The following is a 24,658-nucleotide window of genomic DNA, read 5'->3' as shown; positions in this document are numbered from 1 at the left end:
CCAGCAGCTCCACCACTTTTCAATTTGGACTGTTTAGAAGTTTTCTAGATGTGTACTTCTTTCACATTATATCGTTATATGGGCCGCTTCAAAAATTATGTGTTTAAAAGTATTCTCAATCATTTTTCATTTTTTTTTTTTTTTTTTTTTACCTTTTCTCCTTAAGTTGGCAATCTTGGACGAGCACATCATAGAGCTTAATTCATTTGAATTTCCAATGATAATCTGTTATTAATTAATAGAGGTTATTAGGGTACTTTGATAATTTTATGTGAAAATAATCGATTTTGTTTTGAATAGCTAACTCTCCAATTACTCCCCCAAATTATTGTTAAATTACAACCAACTTTTGTCCTTACATTTTATTTTTATTTTTTTTTATGTTAGTTGTCTTCTAGTGTCGCACATAAATTATATTTTTCAAATGTCTCTTCGTTGTAATGATTCATTTGTTTATTCTTTCATTAAGTTTTTTTTTTAAAAAAAAAAAAAAATTAGAAGTGAAATTTTGATAAGTCAATTTCATTTGTAACTTTCACCATTCATATTTCATAACCCCTTTTTCATAAATGAATAGTATGACTATTTACACTACTTTATGCACTCCAATATGTTATACTTGTCACTTTTTTAAACCCAATAGTTTCTTTCAAAATACCATTTAAATGGAGGCTTTAATCTAATATATTGTGAATATTAGGTGATTACTCTTCTTTCTTTTCTTTTTTTTTTCTTTTTTAATTTTTTTTCCCTAAACTAGGACGACGATACCTCTCCACTTGTTCTTATACTTAAATTTTTTAATATAGTAGAGTTTTGCGAGGAGTCACATTTTAATTGTGTAATAAAAAAAATAAAACTCTTGTAAAATCCCATGCTCCTGGCAAAAGACATTACTTGAGCTGAGAGTTATTTTACTATAATATTTTTATATTTCTAAAAGTTACAAATCTTAAAAGAATAAATAAATAAATAAATCTTTTTGAATAAGAAGTTTTTTAAGAATGAATCAACAGACAAACTAGAATATTTAAATTTCAAGGGTCTCAAGTTGTTCAACAATAATAATGATTCAAGGATTTAATCCCTATAAATAGTTTATGTATTTGGCCTCCAAATAAGAGAATGTCTAGAGTGGAAGAAAGATAATGACTAGGAAAAGTATGGTAAAACTTATATTGATGGTGATGAAGTTGATTATCTTCATAATACTCAAAGTGCATGCTAATGAACATAGCATTCTCTCTTCCTCTTCTACTCTCACTCCACCACCAACTAGCCTTCATCCTTTCCACCTTGATAATGAGAACATGAACCATATCTATCTTTGCCTTGAAAGCACAATTGAAGAATGTGAAAAAAGACTGCTTAAGATGAAGTGTATTGGTCAATTACTTTTTGAATGCCTTTTTAAGGACCCAATGCATCATAAAGATCATCCCATCAAACTTGAGGATATTAGGTTTGAGTGCATACATCATTGTCGCTGGGAATTTGAAGGTAATTACCTTGCTTATGCAGCATGTTTAGTAAACCAATATGAAAAGCATATCAAGAAGGATTGAATTTCTATATCAAGAGTTGATGAGCTCCGAGTTTGACAAAAGGTTCCACCTACTTTTCTAGCTCTTGCTTCTTGTAATGTTAGAACAAGATATTGTTCAAAAAGATATTTACACATTTATAAAGAAGATATTGTTCAAAAATATATGCGAATAAATTTTCTTATACATGTAATTTTTTTTTATTATTACTTATACATGTAATGTTAGAAATAAAGATGTGGAATTACAAAAATTAATGAAAGCAAAATAAAAAATGTATGAAAAAACACTGGACTCTTGGACACTAAGGCGAAAATTAATCTTGTTTCTTAGACAAATATTGTCTCCCTCTTATATAATAAGTTTTGTAAAAGGAAATATAACAATTCTGTCATCAGGATACAATACTGCCTGAATGTAGTATGTAGATTGCAAATTCTGAATACTACTCTAAATAAAAAATTCTGTAACAGCATAAAAGAAAAAGAGAAGGAAAAAAGATAACATAAAATATATAGGAAAAATATATTTTATAAAATACAGAAGCAGTTTATTACAGTTTCTAACTATTAAAAAGACAGTTTCTGACTATTGAAAAAGAAGTTAGAAAATGCATGTAAATAATAAGCTTGTGGCTCGTGCGCTAAGTGACGGCCAATACAAAACACAACTAGTATGTGTGTACGCAAAATCCAATATAGTATAAGTGCAAGATAAATGCTTATAAAGCACACAAAAAACTCATAACTTTTCAATGTGGGACAAAGAGTAATTGAAAAAATAGAAGTAAAGTTGAAATATTGAAATTGGAGGAAAAATTAAATTTTCATGAAATAATTTTCAACATGTAAAACATTAAAAACAACACTTTAACGTTTTTATTCATTTTCAGGATAGTAATAAAAGGTTCATCGTCAAATTTTTATTTTATTTTTTGGAGTTAATAGCAATAAATGGTAGTTTTGAAGGGACCAAATGTCAAAAATTGAAGCTTTGAGGTATCTTTGCAAAAGAGATGTCAGTTTAAGGGGTCAACTGTAATTTTTTCCCTTTTTTTTATTTTTTATTTTTTATTTTTTATTTTTTTTTATTTTTTATCCTCCACCACATTACAACTTGTTGCTCATTCCCCTTGTTATTTAGTTTATATACACGAAGCTTGTCTCATTTGTATTGGTGATACCAGGGTGACTAAGATGGGATCGTAAGTTGGTGAAGGGGGCATGAATAGTTGGATTGTATGGATAACAAATCTTAGTTTTTTTTATTTATTATTATTTATGTTAACCAAAATTTTGGGTTTTTGTGCGTGTTTAGGATGCTGAGTTGCCACCGATTATGGAGGAAGAGGAGGTGGAGATTCCTCCGGAAGTAGGGGGAGGAGTGATGGTGGGATTTTTGTGTGTGTTCTCTTCAAGCCGGTGAATACTTGAATAACATAAGATTAACTATTAACCAGTGGTAAAAGTAAGAATAACATAAGATGGTCCTGTGACTTATTTGTCAGAGGATTAAAGCAATGGCAAGAAGAAACTTGATCTACGTCGTTTGGGCTAGAAGTTGGAAAGTTTTTAATCTTAGCCCCAAATTTAAAATAATAGAAGATGAGCGGTTATTTTTGTACTACAAAAAAAAATAACAAATTGGTCCCTTATGTCCCTATTGTCAACGCCAATAAAAAAATACTTAAAAACTATATACATATATATCTATGAAAAGGGGCTGGTTCGGCCACCCTATTTTGCCAAATGGAGAGTGGTTGAACTACCCCATAACTATTGGAGTGATTCAACCACTCTACCTTTTCTGAGCATATTTGGGGTGGCTGAACCATCTACATAGCTATTGAAAAGTGGCTCGGCCACACCATCAATTTTAAAATGGGGGGTGGCTGAACTACCCCATAACCATTAGAGTGATTGGACCACCCCATCCATTCTGAGTATATTTGGGGTGATTGAATCACCCCCGTAGCTATTGAAAAGTGGCTCGGTTACACCCTCAATTGTTTTTTTTTTTTTTGCCATTTGGGATGGCTAAAACACCCACATTAGGCCAACTTTTTGGTGGTGATTTGGTCACCCCCACTTGGCCAGAGGCAGCGGTCAACCATCTTCTCAATTTTTTTTTGGCCATATGAAGGCCATGAGCTAGTTTGGCCACCCTCTATCTGGCTAAAAGGAGTGACCAAACCATCCACTCTGTTTTTATTTACTTATTTCTTTATTTTTTTTTTTAAATGACACGTATCACAGCAATCAAGTTAATCAACTTCTTTGACTGTCGGAATTTATTTTATTTTATTTTTGCTTACCCTAATGGGTGATTAATGATTTTTCAAATTCCAGGAAGCTGATTGTCAAAATCTCAAACCACAGGACTAAAAATGCAAAATTTCCCCAAATATTCCATGATTCACCTCCCATAGAGCTTCTAGTATCTTAACAAAATTTGGTTCTTGACAAAAAAACTAAACCAACGTCAAAAACCATAAATTAGCGCATTGGAATTTTTGCCAGGTTAGCAGAGTGGCAAAATAGGCTGTACAAATTCCCCACTTTTACCCCACCAGTGGTTTTAGGTTGATCACAAATTCTATCCAAAGGAAAATACTAATGCCCCAAAAGATTGGTTTTGATGCCACTGGGAAAAACTAAAGCTCAAGTACAAGGCCAATGGGACAATGATCACTACCGCCAACATCAGCTAGAATATACGAGTCGTAAACTTTGTCGGCAATGGATTCCGATACAAGGAAGTAGTCGAGCCGCCATCCTGTTTCAAAATCCAAAACACTTGAATCAGGTAAAAAAAAAGAAACATGTTTCAAGGGGCTTGCACCAATCAGATTACTGATTTAAACACTTAAAACTAGAAGACAGTAAAGTACTGAAGTTGGTATCAGATAGATTAAACATTGAGACATCTTTTATAGAGCTACATGGTAACCGAGTAGTTCAGGTGCAACATGGGATTTCAGAATTCTTTTAAGGCAAATATGTATCCTTGGAAACAGAATTACAACACATTCAATCACAGAAAATGATGGAATTATGAACTCTTGAAACAGAATACATCGAAAGATCTTACATATGTTATCAACATCACAAAATGCTCATTTCAAACTCAATGACAATAAAATAGATATTAGGTTTAAGAATGTAGACTGAATACCTTTGTTAGTTTTGCGAGCACCGTGCCGATAACCCCAGTAAGTATAGCCAACAACTCCTGGGTGTTGCCGTCTAAAGGTATCCACAAATCCCCTAGACAGGAAGTTTGTTCCAAACGATTGCCTTTCTTCATCGGTAAACCCAGCACTTCTTTTATTTCCCTATAGATTTGATGTAACAATCAAGAAATTGCAAAATACTTGAAAAGGACTCTGAGTGCTCAAATTTGGAAAAGAGAGCCAATCACAGAAAATATCAGTGTAATTAAGGCTGAAACTGTAACTACTACTTAAAATACCATTAAAAAAAAAAAAAATCCACCAAAATTCCTTGTTATCCACTTATCCTCCCTTATGCTAAATTTTTGGAACTATGTAAAGGCACGTCAGAAAGGTACATTTTAGGGTCTCCAAAAGTTATTTTTTCCCATAAAGCAAATTAACAAATATTTTTAACACACACTATGGCTTCCAGGTAATTCTGACATTCTCCAAAATCATTTTCCAAGCCTTACCAAACTAATTAAGTCGTTAGCAGAATTGCTCTCCTAAACTCCCAAGCCAAAATTCTTATTCCAACTCAGAGTTGAAAATTTTGTAATTTTCACCTTTATCAATTCACAACATGATCTTAAAATGTCTAAACTTGTCATCAACATCTTTTTTCAGGTAAAATAATCCATTCATAGATTACTGAAGAAAGGGGAAATGTGAATCTTAAACACCATTTCTTTGTCTAGATTTTTTCGTTTATAGAGAAATTTCACTTATCAAAAAACAGTTCAAAGAAGTCTCCATTGATCAGTAATTAACATGTCTGAAATGCTTGTTACGGAAAAAATAAAAAATTAAGAGCCTAGAGTGTTTTAAAAAAAAAACAAAGCCTTCAAAGGTTAAAACACTAGGAAGCACCAATGCATCAATTCTTGGAAACTTAGGATACGAAATGGCAGTGAAACTTTAATTAATTAAGTATGAAAACAAGTTTTCAGATACCATATTATGCTAATTTTTAGTTAAAACGAAAAATGCTAAAAGGCATAAATATGTGAAAATAATAAAACTAATTAAGAAGATATTAGACTATTAGTCACACACAACAGAGAGGGAGAGAGACTAAAAGAAAAACTAAAGAAGTGTCCTGCCACATCCAGGAGTATCTGGCCACTAGTCTGAAGTATCCATGCTTCCTGAATAAAACACCATCACCCTACATGAGATTGAGAAATGATACAGCTATCAACATCTTCAATAAAGGCACTGCTCCTTATCAACATCATCTCTTAATCCATAATGTACTCACTCACTCTTATAAACAGGAAGTCACCACAGTTTTCTTGGCATGTGGTTAATTCTGATCAGCACCGCAACCCAGAGAAAATTAAACTAAATTGAGAGGGAGGGAGGGAGAGAGAGAGAACAACAAAAAGTAAAAATAGGCACAAAGCAAATGGTTGCACCCCAAACTGCGACTCTTAAAATAGGACATATCAGAATAACTACTCATATCCATCTAGTTCCACAACAGCTCCTAAAAAAAAAAACCCAAATTTCTCAGGCAACATCAAAATGCAAGGGTTGATTCGATAATTGTCATCGTGTTGCTCAAGGCAGATAAATTATATTCTCCAACTTATGATAGAAAATGAGCCTTTGCTACAGAAACTTATGGTGTTTTTGATTGGTAAGATTGAAGCCTAAGACCTCCCACTAACCACCTGATCCACTTATCACCTGAACTGACCTTTCCCAATTCCTTTACCACCAAGCCAAGAACAGGGATTACATTTTCTCAAAAAACACAACCTAAAACTATGGCCTAATTCTTAGTTTGCATGTACTTTCCAAGATTTCTATATCAGTTAGGGACTATAATAAGGACTCATACACAACTTGAAAATCTAAATCACTTACAGCAGGGTTATATATGTCTATCTCTTCATGAGCACAATTCAGATCACCAGTCAAAATTACGGGCTTTGACTTCTCCAGCTCCTGCATCAAGCATGGAAAGCACCATAAGCAACAAGTGCTAAACATATAGAAATGGCAATCAACTATGCTTTTTAGAAATATAAACAAGTAATTTCTATAAAAAGAATATCTAACGACAAAGAATATGTATGCTTCATTAAAAAAATTGAAGTATTTACTTGGTGCATTTTTGGTGTTTTCAAAGGTCTCAGGTTGTTCTGAGCTATACAGTGTAGGCAAAGCATATCTAATTAAAACTCAGCTAGGGATAAAACTTTGTTGCTGTATGATTGTGGAGCACTGAGCCATTCTGATGAATCTCAATCATTCAATCTGGCAAATTATGCTGGATAGACCCAAATGCTTCACTCCAAAGATCATTCTTATGCTAACGAGTTAGATACATCCAACATGAAAAAAAATATCTAAGTCCAGCATGGATAAACAAACTAGAAGCTATCACAATGGAAATATATAACAAATGATGTACAAAATACTTGTGAAAAAAAAAATCGAAATAAAATAAAGTTTTCAATGAAAGAGAACGATAACAAGACATACATATAAGCATTTCCTCATTTTCTGCGTAATTTATTTGACTTGAAAAATTCAATAATTTTTCTGCAATTTTTACCTAAGGTAAAGTGAATAAGATAATACATTATGTCTCCATTGTTAAAAAGAAGAATAATAAAAGGAAGAATGAAAGCAATCTTACTTTCATGTAATTGCTGAGAGCCGGATCCCATTGTGTAACCCTGTATGACTAGAATTGAAAGCAGTCATTGGTCCGCAAAATGAAACAACTAAGGAAGTCCAATGACAAATATATATTACTACGCAAGAAGGACCTAGGCTAGTAATATTGTGCAAGATGCTTGAGGTCAAGTACCAGTCTTTTCAAGCCATCTCCAGAATTAGGGACATATCCATTCAATAGATAAAATGAATCAAACTCTGCTGTCACAAGCCGACCTTCACTATCATGATCTGATACGCCTAGGCCATATCTGACTGAAAGTGGCTTTATCTGTCACAAAAGTGCCAATGTTTACCAGCAAATGAACAACACTCAAAACCATAATTAAAAGCAAAACGCTTGCTCACAATTGAGAAAATGAGGCAGAAGATTGTTATGAAATGGATAGCATTGAGAACATCCTTTTTAGATCCTATTAAACCATTTATTAGCATTTGCAAACATGATTAGTCAAAAACAGCTTGCAACAGTAAAAACCACGGCTATTTCTCAAGATCACAATCTTACATGATAATCCTCAAATTAGCAAGAGACATAGTTTGAATTATCATCAATCTCATTTCATCCAAGAAGCTTCTGTTTCTTGCCTTCTCATTTACGAAATCATTTCTAAAAGAATGCACATGATATAATCAAAACAACGATTTATAATAATAAGAATAATTTTAGGTGACTAGAACTGAAAATTCTGCAGGATTACTATTAGGAAACATCCCCTCTAAGATAATAGCAAATTTTAACATTATATATTGACTGTAATGTCTTCTATATATGTCAGATAGGCAGAATGGATGATGTTACACACAATCACAAAAAGAAATAACAATATCCTTGATGTTCTAAAGACAAAAAATTGACAGCTTCTTGTGGAAAAAGAATAAGCATACCCTTGAGATAATTGCTGTTCCAGAATAACCAAGTTTGGAAACACTACAAGTCCAGAAGCTATTCTCATAGCCATCTATAAGACACTGTTTGATATTTTCAACATCCTTCTCCTGTTCCAAGAATTTAAAGATGCAATTATTTTAAATGATAAAGAACAGATATAGATGTAATGAAGACCACTAGGGCTAGAGTGATGCTTATCGTTTTCCAAATGAAGAAAAAGAAAAGGAAAGATTTACTTGGATGAATTTAATCACATTATGAACAAATTATGCGCTAAAATTAATGCTTCAAGACTTTGAACTTAAGCATTTAAGACTCTTAGAATGGTTATCCAGCTGGCTCTTTGATAAATTAGCAACTTTAACTTCTTCTAAGTGGTGCAGTCGGGCTATCACATTACCTATGTGACAATATAGTCTAAATTCCTAATTCAGTTATCATTGGAAAACTTCAAAATTGTTTCCAATAATCCCAACGAACACTCCGAGCAGGAAAAAAAAAAAAAAAAAAGAAAAGAAAAGAAAGAAAAAGAAAAGAAGAAGAAGAAGAAGAAGAAGAAGAAGAAGAAGAAGAAGAAAGATAGAAAGAAAGAAAGAAGGAAATTTTCACTAGTCACAATGCAAAAGAAAAACAGAGATTCACATGACTAATAGGAAATAATTATTTTTCCCCACTTTCTGCCGATTTGAATAGCAGAACCAACTTCCCACCATGTGTCAAAGCTCTACAAACACTAATCCTAGGCCTTAGATGGCCAGAATGGTAAAAGATAAATGCAATCGATTCCAAATTATTAGCATAATTTTCTGAAATGGGTGGGCATTTAAGGAGGATAATCTATCAGAGGCAAGGAAATTACAAGTACACCAACCCAGTCATGCTTTCAAAATGACAAAACTACTGCCATATTGCAAATGAACCAAAAATTCAAACTTGATGAAACGTGCCTTTTTTATCAAATTAATAAGGGCCTTGACGTAATTAAGAGACCATAATTTCTATTATGTTGTCAACAATATTTTAAGCTTCAAGAAACAAAGGTTGGAATATATAGGTAATTGGATATTTTTCATATTAACCTTGATATATTTTTCCTTATAAGTATTCACCATAGTCGTCTGTTTGTAACCAAATATCCAGGATTTTAATACCTTTCCTAACCTAACTCACCTACCATATTTTCCCAATAAATAGACTCTAATACAATTATATAATCAAGTCAATAAGATCAAGATATAGCCCTATAGGGCACTTCCTAGTGGTGGCCGTAGGCTTCAAAGGCCGAACACCCGAAAATTTTGTATTCTTTTTTCTTTCTCTTTAACTTTCGCTTTTCTTATTTTATATTTTATACCATAAATTTCTATATGGTATAAGAGCCACCTTCCTTTGGCCTTCAGGAGATTGAGAAACCTTCCTCTCACCACACACATTTTTTACTCAACTTGGGCATCTTTGGGAACCATTTTGCTAAATAAACAATACCCACATACTCTACTAGTCCCGATCTACATTGCGCCGGTGGAACGAAGCTGTTCTAACACTACACGCGCCCTCACACGCCACTAGAACATCTCTTTGCAGTCCACGAGCTTCACGCGCCGCCTGCCACCCTAGACGCACCATCATTGTTAACCGCTTCTAGTCATTTAGCCCCAGAAACAGGCATGGATGCTGCCGATCTGCAGAACCGAAGAAAGTTCCTCGTGGTACACCTCCACACACGCCCTCACACGCCGTTTCAAAAGGTTTAGTTTTCCATCTCACGCATTGCGGCAGATTCTAGCCATCCTCACGCGCATGCTCCACACGTACCACACACATACGCCTTCCTCATGCGCGACAAGCGGCCCTGTTCAATGGCAATTGTTCAATGCCATCAACGTGGCCATTGGCGACCGTCCATCACCATCATAATCAGCCCACCTCTAGTTACCGTTTTTGATTACCTTCGCTACTGTCAATGGTGGACCTCCAGCATTGTCCATTGCCGTCACCATCGACCACCATCCCTGGTCACCACGACCACCGTTTCCGGTTACCTCCAGCCACCGCTAGCTACCATCACCAGCCACCAGTACCTTTGTAACGTAGTCATCAGCCACTTTTGTCCACCATTTCTGGTATAGTCTCTGGTCACCTCTGACCAACGGCCAACGCCGGCAGTTGTCGCTATTGTCACTAGTTACCGTCTTCACCGTCACCGTCATCGCCATCGTCTTTGGCAACCATCTCCAGCTATCGTCTGCCACTAGCATAGCACGTTGTCCACTTCTGACTGACAAACATCGGCTGCTGAGTTAGTGCGAGCCAACTCACTAATTCCACCTACCGAGTCAACCCAGCAAGTCACGGACGGGTCAACTCAAAAAAAGGAAGGCACGCTGAGCCATCCCGACACAAGTTGACTCATTCTGAGAAAAAAAATTGCCAATTATTTTTCTTCCTAAACTCAAGCTTCCACCTTGAGTTTGAGGGAGGATTTTAGAATATTATTTTAATAAGTAATCGAAATATCAATAAAAAAAACGCAAAGGCACAACCCAAGTACACAGAGGGGGATGTTAGAATACATAAGATATTTTCCATATTAGCTTTGATATTTTTTTCCTTATAGGTATTTACCAAAGTTGACTATCTGAAAATCAAATCTCTAGGATTTGATTAACTTTCCTAGCCTATCTTACCTACCATATTTCCACTCTGAATAGACCCTGTACTACAATTGTATAATCAAGTCAATAAGATCAAGATGTAGCCCTATAACGTAGGCCTCTAAGGCCGAACAACCCCAAAATTTTGTGTTATCTTTCTTTCTCTTTAGCTTCCGCTTTTCTTGTTTTATATTTTATATCATAAATTTCTACAACAAAACAGCATTTTACATACTTGCCTGTAGTTTGGTCTCTTGCAAGCACAACACATCAAAATCTTCCCTTTGTGAAAGTTGAAATGCAGAAGATCCCTCTAACTTCAATAAAGCTCTCAACCCATTGACATTCCAAGAGATAAGCTTTACAGAATTGGTATCCCTGGTAATAGGTGGAGGCCTCATGGTTCTAGGATTATATGGAATCCAACCTTTATGAGGCTTCTTGTGGGCAAGAACCGTCCATGGTTCAGTTTGTATGATGGGGGTATTAACTCCTTCATCAGTGGTGACAACTTCAGTAACAATGTTTGAAGAAACTTTTCTCTTTGCCCGGGAGACCTTCCCACCTACAACATTAACCACAGCAGTCAAATTTTTTTTTTTTTAATTTTTTCACAGGGGGGGGGGAGAAGAAGAAGATAACTCAACAGTATTACTTTCAGCTGCAGATTTCTTTACTCTTCCCTTATGCTGTGGAAATCCAGGAACCTCCAAATCAGTGTTCACATCTTCAACACTGTCTTCATTAGATAAATTCGTAACCTTAGTCTTTAGTGATATATTTTCAGCAGACATGGAGGATACTTGTTCTTCTACTGCCAGAGAATTTTTACCTACAAATGTGAGAAACTGAAATGAGCAAATTAACTATGGACTCCAATAAGTTGAACAGAACATGGATGAATATAAAGGAAAGCTTGGAATCAATATTAATTATCAAATCTTGGAACAGAACGTATAGGTTTACCATCCATATTCTTGTCAACAAAACACTTCAAAGCATACACAAGATCGCGTTTACAGCCTTTAGCAGGGACCCCCACGCTCCTGACAATTTCAAAACCATAATAAACACTGCAATTACAAGACATACAGCTGAAAGGTTTCAACTCCTACTGATCAACAGCTAAACTCGTATCATTCTCCACAGTGGAAACATGCTTAAAAAGTCCATTTCCAGTAGTTGAAGAAGTGTCAAGAATTAAGAAGAGCCACATTGTCTCACAAAGCACATGAAGTCCTAGTTACCTCAATGCAGTTCTGAGCTCTTGAACCGTCATTGCCTCGATTCTTCCTGGGTCATCCTTAAATCTCTCAATCTCAACTGAAGAGCTTCTCACACCATATTCCTATATGTGAATGAATACTAAATCAATACAAACTACTTGCACAATCTGAAAGCATACAACAGATACTAAAAAGCAAGAGAAAAAACAGTATCAAACCGACCTTGACCACACCCTTCTCAGAACTGGGATTTGTACCCATTAATCCCTTCAGTTTCTTATCATTCTTGTCCTCAGATAAAACGGGTACCAGCGACTTCGAGAGCTGCCGTTTAGACCCCATTGCTCTTACTCTAAAACAAACCAATGTTCCAGTTCTCTTTAAATTCCTCCTCAGACCTACTGCAGAGCTACAATTTCCTTTGTCAATTAAGCTGTAAACTCATATTACTAACTAATAATATCATGGACATCACTGTCTAATAATCACATTGTGTAACAGTAAATTGCTCGTTTTTTGTGTGTGTGTGTGTGTGTGTGTTTCAAATAGTTCTCTAACATTAGTTTATCGGCGACCAAACAGGGAATCAGGTAAAATTATTCAAAAAAGAAGAAATTCAACATTTTTAAAACAAGTATAGAGAGTTTGATAATGTTAATAAAATTTCTTCTTCTTCTTTTTTTTTTTTAAAAAATAAAATAAAAGAAAAGCGAAATCCATACCTTGGAAGGTTCACGAAACTCCTAAGCCCCAATTGCAATGCTTGGCTCATTGATCATACGAGATTAGCGAGCAGCATAGTTAAGAAAGAAGAGGCGCCAAAAGCAGGCTTTACGAACAGGCGTCAGTGCCTTCGGGCCTCGGCAAGTGCCAACCGGAACTGAGTAACTGAGTTTAAGGACTACTTAACACGTGCGGCGTCCAACGTGCGCATAGCATTTTCTTCGGTTTGATGTTAGCAGCGAAAACTCGGAATAGGAGATCATTAATTATAATTTATATTTAATGGTTGATATTAGATTTTTCGAATTTATTGGTATATATGTTCTAACATTGCACAAAATTTTAAATGATGCAGCACTATGTTTAAAAAATGTGACATTATATATCGTTCGATGTAATAAAACAGAATTTAAATTATAAAACGGATCCTCTCTATTTTAATTGATCTAAAAAATTCGTGGCCAAAAACAATTTAATTTACCGGTGAAAAATTTCAAGATGCAAACAGATAAAGATATGCTATAAATCACATTTTTATACACAAAATAAATGCTGAAGATTTTGTGTCTTCAATTACTGTTTTTTATACACAATGAATTTCAAAGATTTTGCGTGTCTTCGATTACTAATGTGTCACACCCTGTCCCAGCTTGCATTATGTATCAACCCCACTTCGACGAGAAATGTTAAGGTACCGAATCTTTTATCAAGATGATGTGTAGCTTATTCATTGGAGATGATCAAAACAATTAATAAAAAAAAAAAAAAAAAAAATACTACAGGTACCAATGAATAAGCTTCACATTATCTTGGTACTCATCTCTTGGTAAAAGATTTAATACATCTAACACTTCTCTACTTCGATATCATTATTAACTTCACATCATCTTGATACTCATTTCTTAATAAAAGATTTAGTACATCTAACATTTTTCTACTCCGACATCATTATTTGGCGGAGGATGTAGGTTATAGATAGGGACATTAACCCAAACAAAACACATTTTAAAAAAGCATTGACAAACAGGGTCATTGTCTTTTTTTTTCTTTTTTCTTTTTTCAGGCAGGAAAAATGGATTTAGTCACCCGAATTTGGACGTACAGACAATCTCTCACACTCACATGCAGTGGATAGGATTCTCACCTCTCAGAAAAAGAAAAAAAAAAAAAAAAATATATATATATATTGAAAAAAAGAATCAGCCAGTTTATTGGGTAATAACAATCTTTGCACTCTATAACTTGACTGGGGAAAGAACATCATAATATCGCCCCCTTCAATGTGTATTAACAAAAACATATATATGAGGCTAGGGTTTCAGATTACATCCTCAAGCAATCAGCCAGTAGTTACAGAAATGACCAAAGGTATAAAGAAAATCAAGAATCTGCAATTGAAATCCCCGCTCTACACCTATCACTCTGCCAAATCTAATATATTCTAAACCTGAAATGTACACTAGCGCTTGGTTAATGATCGGGAAGAACCCCATAATAAAACTGAATATGGAAGTGCCCGTCAAAACAGCAAATCCGGCTCTCCCCGAAACAGAACAGGAAACAGGAAGCCGGCAATGGCGAGGAGGGAATAATCAAAAGATGAATGGCAAAAAAATTGAATTATGTATCGATGTTAAAATCATGCAGGCCAGGAGGAGATAAGGGCGGGATAGCCGAGGGGTGAGAAGCAACTTCTTTGGTTTCCAAGGCCCTTCTTGCCGTTGCTTGAGATTCTCTACTATTAACAATCTTTCTTGAAGAAACCACTCCAGATGTGGTTGCCCTAGAAGAGTTGCTACTCTCGACGGATTTTAAGAAATTGTCTTTGGACTCACTTGTTTGCATGGCTGATGTGATCACGGAGCTAAAAATGCCAGATTCCCTCAGACCCTGAATAATCACCTGAAGATAAACATTGGAGGAGTTTGAGAATATCTAAGAACCAAGTATAGCCGCAAACCATATAAATTACTCTGCAGTTTAAAGGTAACTAAAGAGAAAGTAGACTTCAAGGTTGATTGAACTAACCGTAGGAGAATATATGCGAGTCAAGATGCCCTTCCTCAAAAGTTTCAAGTTTAGCTCTTTATCGGTCCACACAATGCGTTCACGGTACCTATAACAACAAAGTAATGTAAGCAAGCAAAGATTGATAGGATCCAACACTAAAGAACAGTTATGTATCTCATCTGTACGCCCCCCCTCTTCGTTGATATCATCATCATATCAGTGTGGCTGTAATAGGTCATCTTGGCAACGGGGTTTGGGTAAGTGAGTTATTAGAATTCTATAAGTGGTTATCATTCACTGTGATAGTCCCATTCACCCCAATAAATCCCACTATGAATGCTAAAGACCGTAATGAATACATTCAAACTCTCTGATGCCCAAATCTAGCCTTGAATGTTAACTTGCAATGTGCAGAACCGCAGGAAAACTTAAAGTTGTATGAGCTTTATCAATTGAAATCAAGGATAGGAAAATTTTGTCTTAATTTCCCATACCAGCGAAGCATTTCCTCCTCCGTTGCAGTTGAAGCAATTATGAATGCCTGTACATCATATAATAGGACAAAGCTGTAAGGAATATGACCCCCGACAGAATCAAGTGTCTGCATAATTTATGCTTAAATATTTAACTAAAAAAAGTAAAAAAAATTTAAATATGCCGACACCATTAAGGCCTTCTCCAAGCAGTATGAGATTCAAATACTACCAGAGTCGCATTATAGATAAATCCTTCTCTTATATTTAATATAAGGGTTAATTACCTTGAACCCCCCTCAACTACCACTCATTTGCACATTGCCCCTACAAACTGCCACCATCACACTCAACCCCCTTCAACTACCAGTCATTGGCAAAAACACCCTTGAGATCATTAAATTAGAAGTAAAAACGAACACATGACATGCACATGCTCATTTTAATGCGAAAAATAACTTTTGAGCATAGTATGAACTTCAACACAAGGACAATTCAGGCATCACTCATCATATCAATACCAACAAGATTAAAATGAAAAATAACAGTATTGGAACATTATGGTGTGCCATTTTGGATTCACCGGTACATATCCATCCACACACACGCACACATATAAGTTTGTATATAAACACAAAACAAGTCCATCTAATTCCTCAATACACGATACAATAGATCCAAACCACAATATATCATTTGTTTTCATTCGATTTTTTATTTTAATCACAAATCAAATGGTCAAGGCCTTATTATGAAAACTAACCTTTATTGCTTTTAAAATATATATATAGTTTAACAAAACCGTGACAGTCTGATACACAAGTACCGGTGGAAATGGCTGCAACAGGACAAAATGGGCACAATAGGTGTAGCAATTTACTTGCCGATATGAAAGATTTTGGCCATTCCAGCCCGAAAGCAACGGAATTGGTAACTATGCCTGCTCCAAACTACATGACATCTATAATGCATGTCTTGCATCATTTTAAGACACTGGTCATCAATAAGACATCTAAACAAATTACTGTGTAGAGAATCTGATAGAATTTGTATAACTGTTTGTAACCAAGCTTCTTTAACCATAGGAATAAATAGCATAGTGAAGAATCAGAACTCACAGATCTGTCAAACTCCAGCATGAAGCATCTTTTGACATCTTCCTTTGTAGGCTTGCAGCCACAGCGATCACGTCTTGAAGTTAAATCAGAAAACTTAGGGTACGTGTAATGTAGAACAGCAGCCTCATCTAATTTGATCTCACTATCAAGTAGGTAGACAAAATTATCAAAATTCCATGGAGCTCATGTATAGAATATATAAGTATGTATATATATTGAAATGTCTTCATCAGAACTAACATATCAATTGTATATCTCAGTGAACAATATACAGAGATATTTAAAAAACAAAAGAAAATTTATAAGGGTAGGCATGCTCATGAAATTGCTGAAATATGACAGAACAAACATACTTTGGGGTCTTCATATAGTTGTGCCATCTGTGTGCACCATTAGGACGCAGATGATCTTGAATCCGAGCAGCTGATTTCCCATTTCCATAGGTCAAAAAGTAGTTTGGATTACCACGGGTTGCTTCTTTATAGTTGCCAAAATATACATCTTTTGGAAGATGGTCATAGTTCTTCTTGAACATCGAGACCTATCCAACATAATATAAGTGATATTAGTCAACCGCAAATGTGTGTGTATGTAATAACTTTTTTTTTTATAAGTAAAATTTTATAGAAATGAAAGCGTAAGACGCCCCTACGTACACAGGAAGTATACACAGGAGAGCCAAAGCTGACCCAAAAAAAACCCGAACAAAAACCCAACAAAAAGCCCCAAAGACAAAACCTAGGAACCGAAATAACACCCAAAAGACAACCCACAAAAGAACCCAAGCAACACACCCAAAAAAACCAAGAAAAACCTAAAAACCGAAAGAGCACCAGCGAATAACCCACAAGAACTCCCAAGGCAGACAACCCTACGACCTAATAGCCTTGTCTTTCCTACACCTCAAAGAAGCTTTGATGTCTCCGTAATTGATGGAACTTTGTAGATATCGAAGCTCCCTCTTACTTTCGTGTTTCTTGCGCTCTATCATCTTGCCCCAGATTTCAATGAGCCTCTGTCTTTGTTCCTCAGTCACCCCCGGATACATCTCAGAGATCCTCCCCCAAAGCTCTGCCTCCTCCCAATTCTGGTCGCAAACAAAAGGCGGATCCTTCTCCTCTGGAGGCTTTGTAACCTTCTTCAAAGGGAGCTCCCTCTCCGGCGTCAACTTCTCAGCCGAAGAGATCTTCTCGCCCAATTCAGTAGTTCCAGTGGATAATGGAGGGGCAACACCAGACTCTGGTACCCGACTAGGAGCCTCCAAACCTTCAGAAAACTTCTTCTCTTCTACTGGAACCGCAAGGGTTTGCGCAGACTTCTTCTTTTCTACTGGTGCCGCAGGGGCTTGAGAGGATAAGGAGGAGGAAGGATCCAACCTAGACCCAACCAGCAAGGGGACAGAACCCGGAGGAGCGAACCCAGAACTGCTAGGCAGTGGGGCAGCAACAAACCCAGGACCATTGGAAGAATCAGACCCAGCAATAGTCACCGGAGGACTCGCCGGAATCGCAGGGGGATAATGGGTCAATTGCAAAAATTTGAACACTTAAATTATCTCTGCGCTTAAAACTTGATCATGGAACATGCCAAAATTGACAGTAAAGCTATACTAATCATATCAGACGGATCATCACCATGAGACAAGCTTTTTGCACTATTAACAAAAGCAAAATAATAATCATCAATAAACACATTCTCAAGCCTTGGCCTCTATAGGACTTATTATCAATACAATTGAACTAATCAAGCCAATTAAATGAGATTCAATTAGACTAGGATGGTCATATACTTAATGAAACAATAATTCTTTTGTTTTTTCATGTCTAGTTTATTGCTAGGAAAGCCAAAAAAAATCAATGAGCCCATAATTCTCAACGAATTCCCACAACAATCTAAAAGTTAATGGAAAACTCTCCCAGATGTAATAATAAAGGACTTTCTCCTGTTACTAGATTGCCCCATTTTGGTAGTAAAATTTCTATTACTTATCAAAAAAAGATTTAAAACTAAAGACCTATGTTAACCAACCCCACACCATCCAACACTACCACCTGCCCACCTGGGTGGCACCTGAGCTTATAGAGAATGTGGTGAGCATGTAAGGTTTAGATTTGTCCAAACTTTTACTGCACACTTGGTGTCGGCTAACCTTCAATGGTCAAGAACCACACAACAACTAGATAATATAAAATGTGTACTGTTCACATTGGAATGTTGTCTTTTCACAGTATGCTCAGGATTGAGAGGTGGAAATGGTTCTTTCCTTTTATGAGCAGTTATATTCTACTCGGATTCAGCATGGAGAGGTTAATAGGTTGGTTTGGAATCTTTCTAAGAGAATGAGCTTTGAAGTGAAGACTTTCTATAGAGCCCTAGCTTGTCAAGAGGCGGTCTCTTTTCCTTGAAAGGGTATTTGGCGTGTTAAGACTCTGAAGCGGGTGGTGTTTTTTGTGTGGACAGCGGCATTAGGAAAGATTTTGATACATGACAATTTGCGTAGTCGTCATATAGTGATGGTAGAGTGGTGTTGTATGTTTAAGAAGAATAGAGATCCATTGATCACCTCCTACTTCATTGTGACGTGGCACAGGTTGTTTGGTGCTCATTCTATAGTTTGTTTGGGGTGGAATGGGTCATGCCCAAAAGTGTGCTGAATTTGTTGAGTGGTTGGGGCACCTTGCTGGGTCGTGGTCATATTACGCGTCTTTGGAAGCAGGTTCCCTTGTGTGATATGTGGGGTCTTTGGCGTGAGAGGAATTACCGGTTGTGGACTTGTGTCAAAATGTGCTTAATATGTTATATGTTTGGGTCTCGGCGCATAGTCCGAGTCATATTATGTTTGCTGAGTTTTTACATTCATGTTCTTTTGTTTCCTTTGATTAAGTGCACTTTTGTATACTTCATGTGTATTAGGGTTGCGCCACTTTGCGCTCTTTATTTAATTTTATTACTTATCAAAAAAAAAAATAGTTGAGCTGAACTGAAGCAACTCCCTCCATATTGAAGTTACTAATAGTGGATTACTTCAACCCCAACTTGCAACTCATTGATTTAATTCCAGTCAACTTCCACATTAATATATACTACCTCCATCTCAAATTGTTTGTTCACCACAGGATATGCAATGAGTTCATATTGAAGTTACTCGTAGTGGATTACTTCAACCCTAACTTGCAACTCATTGATTTAAATCCCAGTCAACTTCCAAATTAATATATACTACCTCCATCTCAAATTGTTTGTTCACCACAGGATATGCAACTTTTTCAAGGGAACATCATTTAATGCATTGTTCTCTACACATAAAGGTCACTAGTTTTAAAATTACCCTCCTTAATTTAAACTAAAATAGAGTAAATGGAAAAGAAGAGATTGGCTTTTCAAATTAAATTAAGGATAAGTCAGGAAAGCTAATAAAAATATCCATTCACTTTTCAAGTAAATAGTATTTTGGGACGCCCCAAAATTGAATAGTAAACAAACAATATGGACAAAGGAAACAGATAATAACTAAACTAACTATTCCTATCCACTTATTCTAATACAAAACTATCCCATAATAAAGCAAATAGACCACTATTTGCACAGACAGGCTCTGCATATTAGTAGGAGCATGTCCATGTGTGTTATGCAAGGTTGGCCTATCTAATTCAATATCATATTTAACAGGCAGTCCATAATTTCAACTCATCAAACAATTGTTTTCTGTTGAAGCAACTTTGACAAAGTTTTATTTGTAACAAGTCATTTATTTTTTAATTTTCTAAACACAATCCATGTGATTTGATAAAGATTGAAAATGTCTAGGCAGACAGCCCATAATACAAAAAAATAAAAAAATGATGTTCCAACTCGAATTAATTATAACATTGCCAATCTTTAAAAACCATCAGTCATATCTATTTTTGAAATCTTAGTTAGGATCATACGAAGGTCAAAGATATTATACCTCAGTGAAGGGTTCCTTGATATCGTCTCGTTCAACACTGCTCTCCTGAGGCAATAACAACATGCAAGCATAATTAAAAGTGCTGCTGTTAAGTAGTTCAAATAAGATTCTAGATAAAGCTGTTTCACTCACATAATTTGGAAAGATAACCATATCAACATTTCCAGGAACATCGGATAGCAATTGTCTCAAGGAGTACTCCTGAGTGCCTACTGGATGTATTAGTTCATCAGTGTCAAGATGGATGATCCAATCCATTCCAGCCCCCTAAAATTGTGAAAGACAATGTTAGACCTTTGTTACATAAATAGAAAATACTAACCATGTCATGCAGAAGATGAAAAGTCAGTGCCCATACCCTTGCCATGACAATCGCCATTTCCATATTGAGAGATTGCTTCACAAACAACTCATAGTTACATGGTTTGTAGAAGAAGCTCGCCAACCAAGTCTCATTCCAGATCCGGCTAATTACATCATTAAAATAAAGGAAATTATATCATAAATGTTAGATTCATAGTAGTTGGTAACATTTTTTTTTGGATAAGTAAGTTTAGTTTTAGTGAAATTCATAGTAGTTGGTAACATATACAAGATAATACAGTTTCACAATGTAAAAAGACAATCAAACTGTCTCCACTGATAGAATAGAATAAGTGTTTCACAGATTCACTAAACTTTGAGAGAAAAAACAAATATTCAGAGTAGGAATGAGCAATAAGTTAGGATCTTTTACAGTGTTGAAGCCCATCCACACAATGATCCCTATATTTTTTTTCTCCAATTGAGAACCAACATTTGGTTTCATTTAATATTTCTGCCCTGAATATGGACAACAATTTGCACAATCCATGTGGTGGACCCAGACCACAAATCAACACATTCAAGATGTTTATCCTAACATATCATGTTGTATATCTGGGTAAGAAGAACAAAGAAAAATGAATCAAATACTGAGTAAAGAATGTTGTTAAAGATGAGGAAAGAAACTCTAAAATTAAAAACTCATAATGTTTTTGCCTTTGCATCCAAAAACTTACTCTCCTCTTTGATACAATTGACCATTCCACATTGAGGGAAAATTTTGAATTTTAAAATGAACGTAGACTTAAGCTTAGCTTTAATATTAAAAGTAGAAGGTATAGTCGTTCTAACAACAATGACTATTCAAAGTAGAGAATGACATAAAAAATAAAATAACAAACACAATTATTAAAAAAGAAAAAAACAATTTGGATGGAGAATGGACTAACCTTTTAGCTTGCTGCTCCTCTAATTCTCTTGTTCTGTATATAACTTTCACCCCCTAAAAAAGAAATGTTTAGTCCATAACAAGATAAGTCAGGAAGTTCAAAACAAGAAGGGAACTAAAGTGACAACTTGCAGCAACCAAACAAAACTAGGTATTGGCTGGGAAAAATGTAATATAGAGGCTAAGGAAATAAACTCACTGGAATTGATTCTAAGACTTTAGATACATTTGCAGATGCAGCCTTCCCTTCTACAAAAAGGAAAAAGGTTGAAACTCCAATAACCTTATGATAAAAGATCCATGGCAAAGTCTGCTCTAGACCAGCAGAAGTGCTTGTTGTAATACATATCTGGTATACAGCAAAATTGCAAACGAAATGGGTCATAAATTGATCCATAATTCACCAAAAAAAAAATTCAAACATATGATAAATTTAGCATTAATTCATAAGTCCAAACATATGATAAATTAATCCAAAACAAGGTTTTAAATTGCTTAGAGTCACAAGATAGAAGGAAGACTTCTATCGGCTTAAGGATCAAAGGAAATGGTTCTCAATAATATTGTTCTCTCAATATAAATGATTACAAGTGCCAAAGAGGGTCAAATAGATACATTGTGTCAGTTAAGGAAAATAATATAATAAAGGAAAATACCACGGAGGAACATGACTGTAAAAATAAAATTCAAGGTGAAATATTTCAATAATATAAATGAAGGAAGATATCCAAGATATTTTTTGGCATTAATATAGCACAGCACGCATTTCACACCAACTGAGAGTGACCACATCATGCAAAAATGTTGAAGCTTAGGACCATATCCAGATCTACCCTACTTTTGCTGGACCAGCACTGGGGGTAAATGTATTTTTCTTTTCATGCCAACAAAAAGAGGCATTCTTCTTTTAAACATTTTTACAAGTTGGGTCCTATTTTAATTACATTCTATTATCTAACATTTCATATAAATTACACTTTTTTTTTTCCTCATAGGAATAATTTACTGAATTTTTTTACATCAATGTAACAATTATGAATTCACCCATACTCTTAAGATATCCGCCATTTCTTCACACACATAGCATTAAAAATAGTTTATAGTTATTTCAATGTTAGATTGCCTGATCTCAAATATTTCTGATTTCCTTAATTCGTATTCTGGAATCCATTAGAGATTTTGGAGGATACATAGATACCCCGCACAAAACCCTGAACATAGTCACTAAAGATCATCTCAAATTAAGAAATCAGATGCTCCACATAGATTTATCATGAATGTTAAATAAATACAAATCTTTCGCCCACCATGCACCTTCTCTCCATCAGGGGCTTGTATTCATAACTAATCATTTCAGATTGATCTAACAAAATGAAAAATAAAAAATAAAGACATAGGACATAAATTAATACTTTAAACAGAATTAATCTAATAAATAAAAAGGTTTTGAATCAAAGCAAATAGTAATATACTACGTGATGATATTTAACTATACATTAGAGGGAGGGGGAAATCAATTTGATTACCAATGGGCAATGGCTCATTTGAATCATATCTGAAATCTACTCTAATTCTAATCAAAACCATACATTAACTCTCACGCCAAACTTACATCAGCATAACCCAGATGCCAGACCCAAAAACCCAAACACACGCACCAAAAATAAAACCCCAAGAAACCCAGCAAACTCAACAACAACAAAAAAACCAAAACCCATTACCCAAAGCCAACCAAAAATCAAAACACCAATAACAATCAATCAAATTCCAGTCAGACACTCACCTTAGGATTCAGATCCGACTCGTACCCGAACTTCCAATCCCTGAAATACGGGAAGGTCGGCGAGCGGCTCTGACCCAGAAGATCCACGCAATCAGAGCCGACGGAGCGAGACGAGTGGGAGGCTCCGGAGCCGAAAACAGCCATGCCCGGAAACTCGTGGTGGTCCAGGGACCAGCGGGTGATGGGGTCGTTGAGGCCGCCCCGCCATTGCAGAATGAAGGCGAAGCAGGCGAGGGTCAATGAGAGGACTGTGAGGAGCAAGAGAAGGCGGGAAGCGAAGGACTGCGAGGAAGACAACGAAAATGTAGAAACAGAAGAAGAAGAAGAGGTGGGTCTGAGGGCAGAGTGTTGACCCGCCATGAGACGTTGCAAAGAGAAACTCTTTGGCGCATATATTTATTTACTTCTTCGGTGTTATTGTATACGCAATGCAAGCGAGCGAGGGAGAGAGAGTCCTTGAATTTAAAAAGAAATGAAACCTGAAGGAGATTGATTGAAGACAAATGCTGTAGGAGAGAGCCGTTTTGTCGTTTGGCATTGCCGGCTAAAATCTTTCATATTTGTGCTTATTTTTGTGTTTTGTTGTTCTTACGACAAAAGCTGGAATTTCGAAGAAAACAAAAAGAGAAATTCGCTTATAACTCGTCAACTTTCACCCTTTTTTTTAAACCAGGTACTTAAATTTTAAAACGTCTCAATTTAAGGTATGCATTTTTTTAAAAAGTTTTAATCTCAATTTTTCGTTAAATCCTATCAAAATTCTCAAAATATCAATTTTTTTTTAGGAAAAAAAAAAGTTACTAGGATTTAAGTGTTGGTTAGAATTTAACGAAATTTGTAAAAATATCCATGACTGAATCTTTGAAAAAATTTATAATTTTTTTATAAAAAAATAATAAACACAAGGGCATTTTGAGAATTTTGACAGGATTTAACGAAAAATTATAACGGATGACTGATATTGAAACTTTCTAAAAAATGGATACATTAAATTAAGACTTTTTAAAGTTTAAATACCTTCTTTTAAAATGGGTGAAAATCGAGAGTTAAAAGTGAAGTTAATAAATATAATGTAACCGAGCGAGATATTTGTAAAATATTTATGTGTATATAACATTTCAAAAAACAA

At 35.4% G+C, this 24,658-nt stretch overlaps 2 protein-coding genes across 3 annotated transcripts; both read right to left on the bottom strand.

Annotated features, from left to right (window-relative positions):
• Positions 1–3,938: 3,938 nt before the first annotated feature.
• Positions 3,939–13,143, bottom strand: LOC133873099 (DNA-(apurinic or apyrimidinic site) endonuclease, chloroplastic). Of its 2 annotated transcripts, none has more exons than XM_062310821.1 (12): positions 12,944–13,143; positions 12,444–12,630; positions 12,243–12,343; positions 11,962–12,038; positions 11,651–11,827; positions 11,235–11,560; positions 8,338–8,448; positions 7,583–7,720; positions 7,409–7,456; positions 6,631–6,711; positions 4,719–4,878; positions 3,939–4,319 (listed from the first exon to the last, which is right to left on the bottom strand). In XM_062310821.1, exons 1-12 carry the CDS (start codon positions 12,991–12,993, stop codon positions 4,198–4,200), a joined length of 1,578 nt encoding a protein of 525 aa, XP_062166805.1. In that variant the 5' UTR covers positions 12,994–13,143; the 3' UTR covers positions 3,939–4,197. The 2 variants fall into 2 exon arrangements, with proteins under 2 accessions (XP_062166805.1, XP_062166804.1); XM_062310820.1 differs by having other exon boundaries at positions 11,962–12,041; positions 12,944–13,142.
• Positions 13,144–14,151: 1,008 nt separating this feature from the next.
• LOC133874172 (glycosyltransferase-like At2g41451) lies at positions 14,152–24,036 on the bottom strand. Its single transcript, XM_062312020.1, has 11 exons — positions 23,530–24,036; positions 21,946–22,095; positions 21,748–21,800; positions 20,853–20,961; positions 20,627–20,761; positions 20,495–20,539; positions 16,899–17,086; positions 16,546–16,687; positions 15,449–15,495; positions 14,973–15,060; positions 14,152–14,846 (listed from the first exon to the last, which is right to left on the bottom strand). The coding sequence occupies exons 1-11, from the start codon at positions 23,887–23,889 to the stop codon at positions 14,565–14,567; spliced, it is 1,599 nt and encodes a 532-aa protein (XP_062168004.1). The 5' UTR covers positions 23,890–24,036; the 3' UTR covers positions 14,152–14,564.
• Between the last annotated feature and the right edge of the window lie 622 nt (positions 24,037–24,658).

The sequence above is a fragment of the Alnus glutinosa genome, chromosome 7, assembly GCF_958979055.1.
Source record: "Alnus glutinosa chromosome 7, dhAlnGlut1.1, whole genome shotgun sequence".
Taxonomy (NCBI): domain Eukaryota; kingdom Viridiplantae; phylum Streptophyta; class Magnoliopsida; order Fagales; family Betulaceae; genus Alnus; species Alnus glutinosa.
The sequence above is the reverse complement of the archived record's forward strand: the minus strand, read 5'-3'. Positions and strand labels throughout refer to the sequence as shown.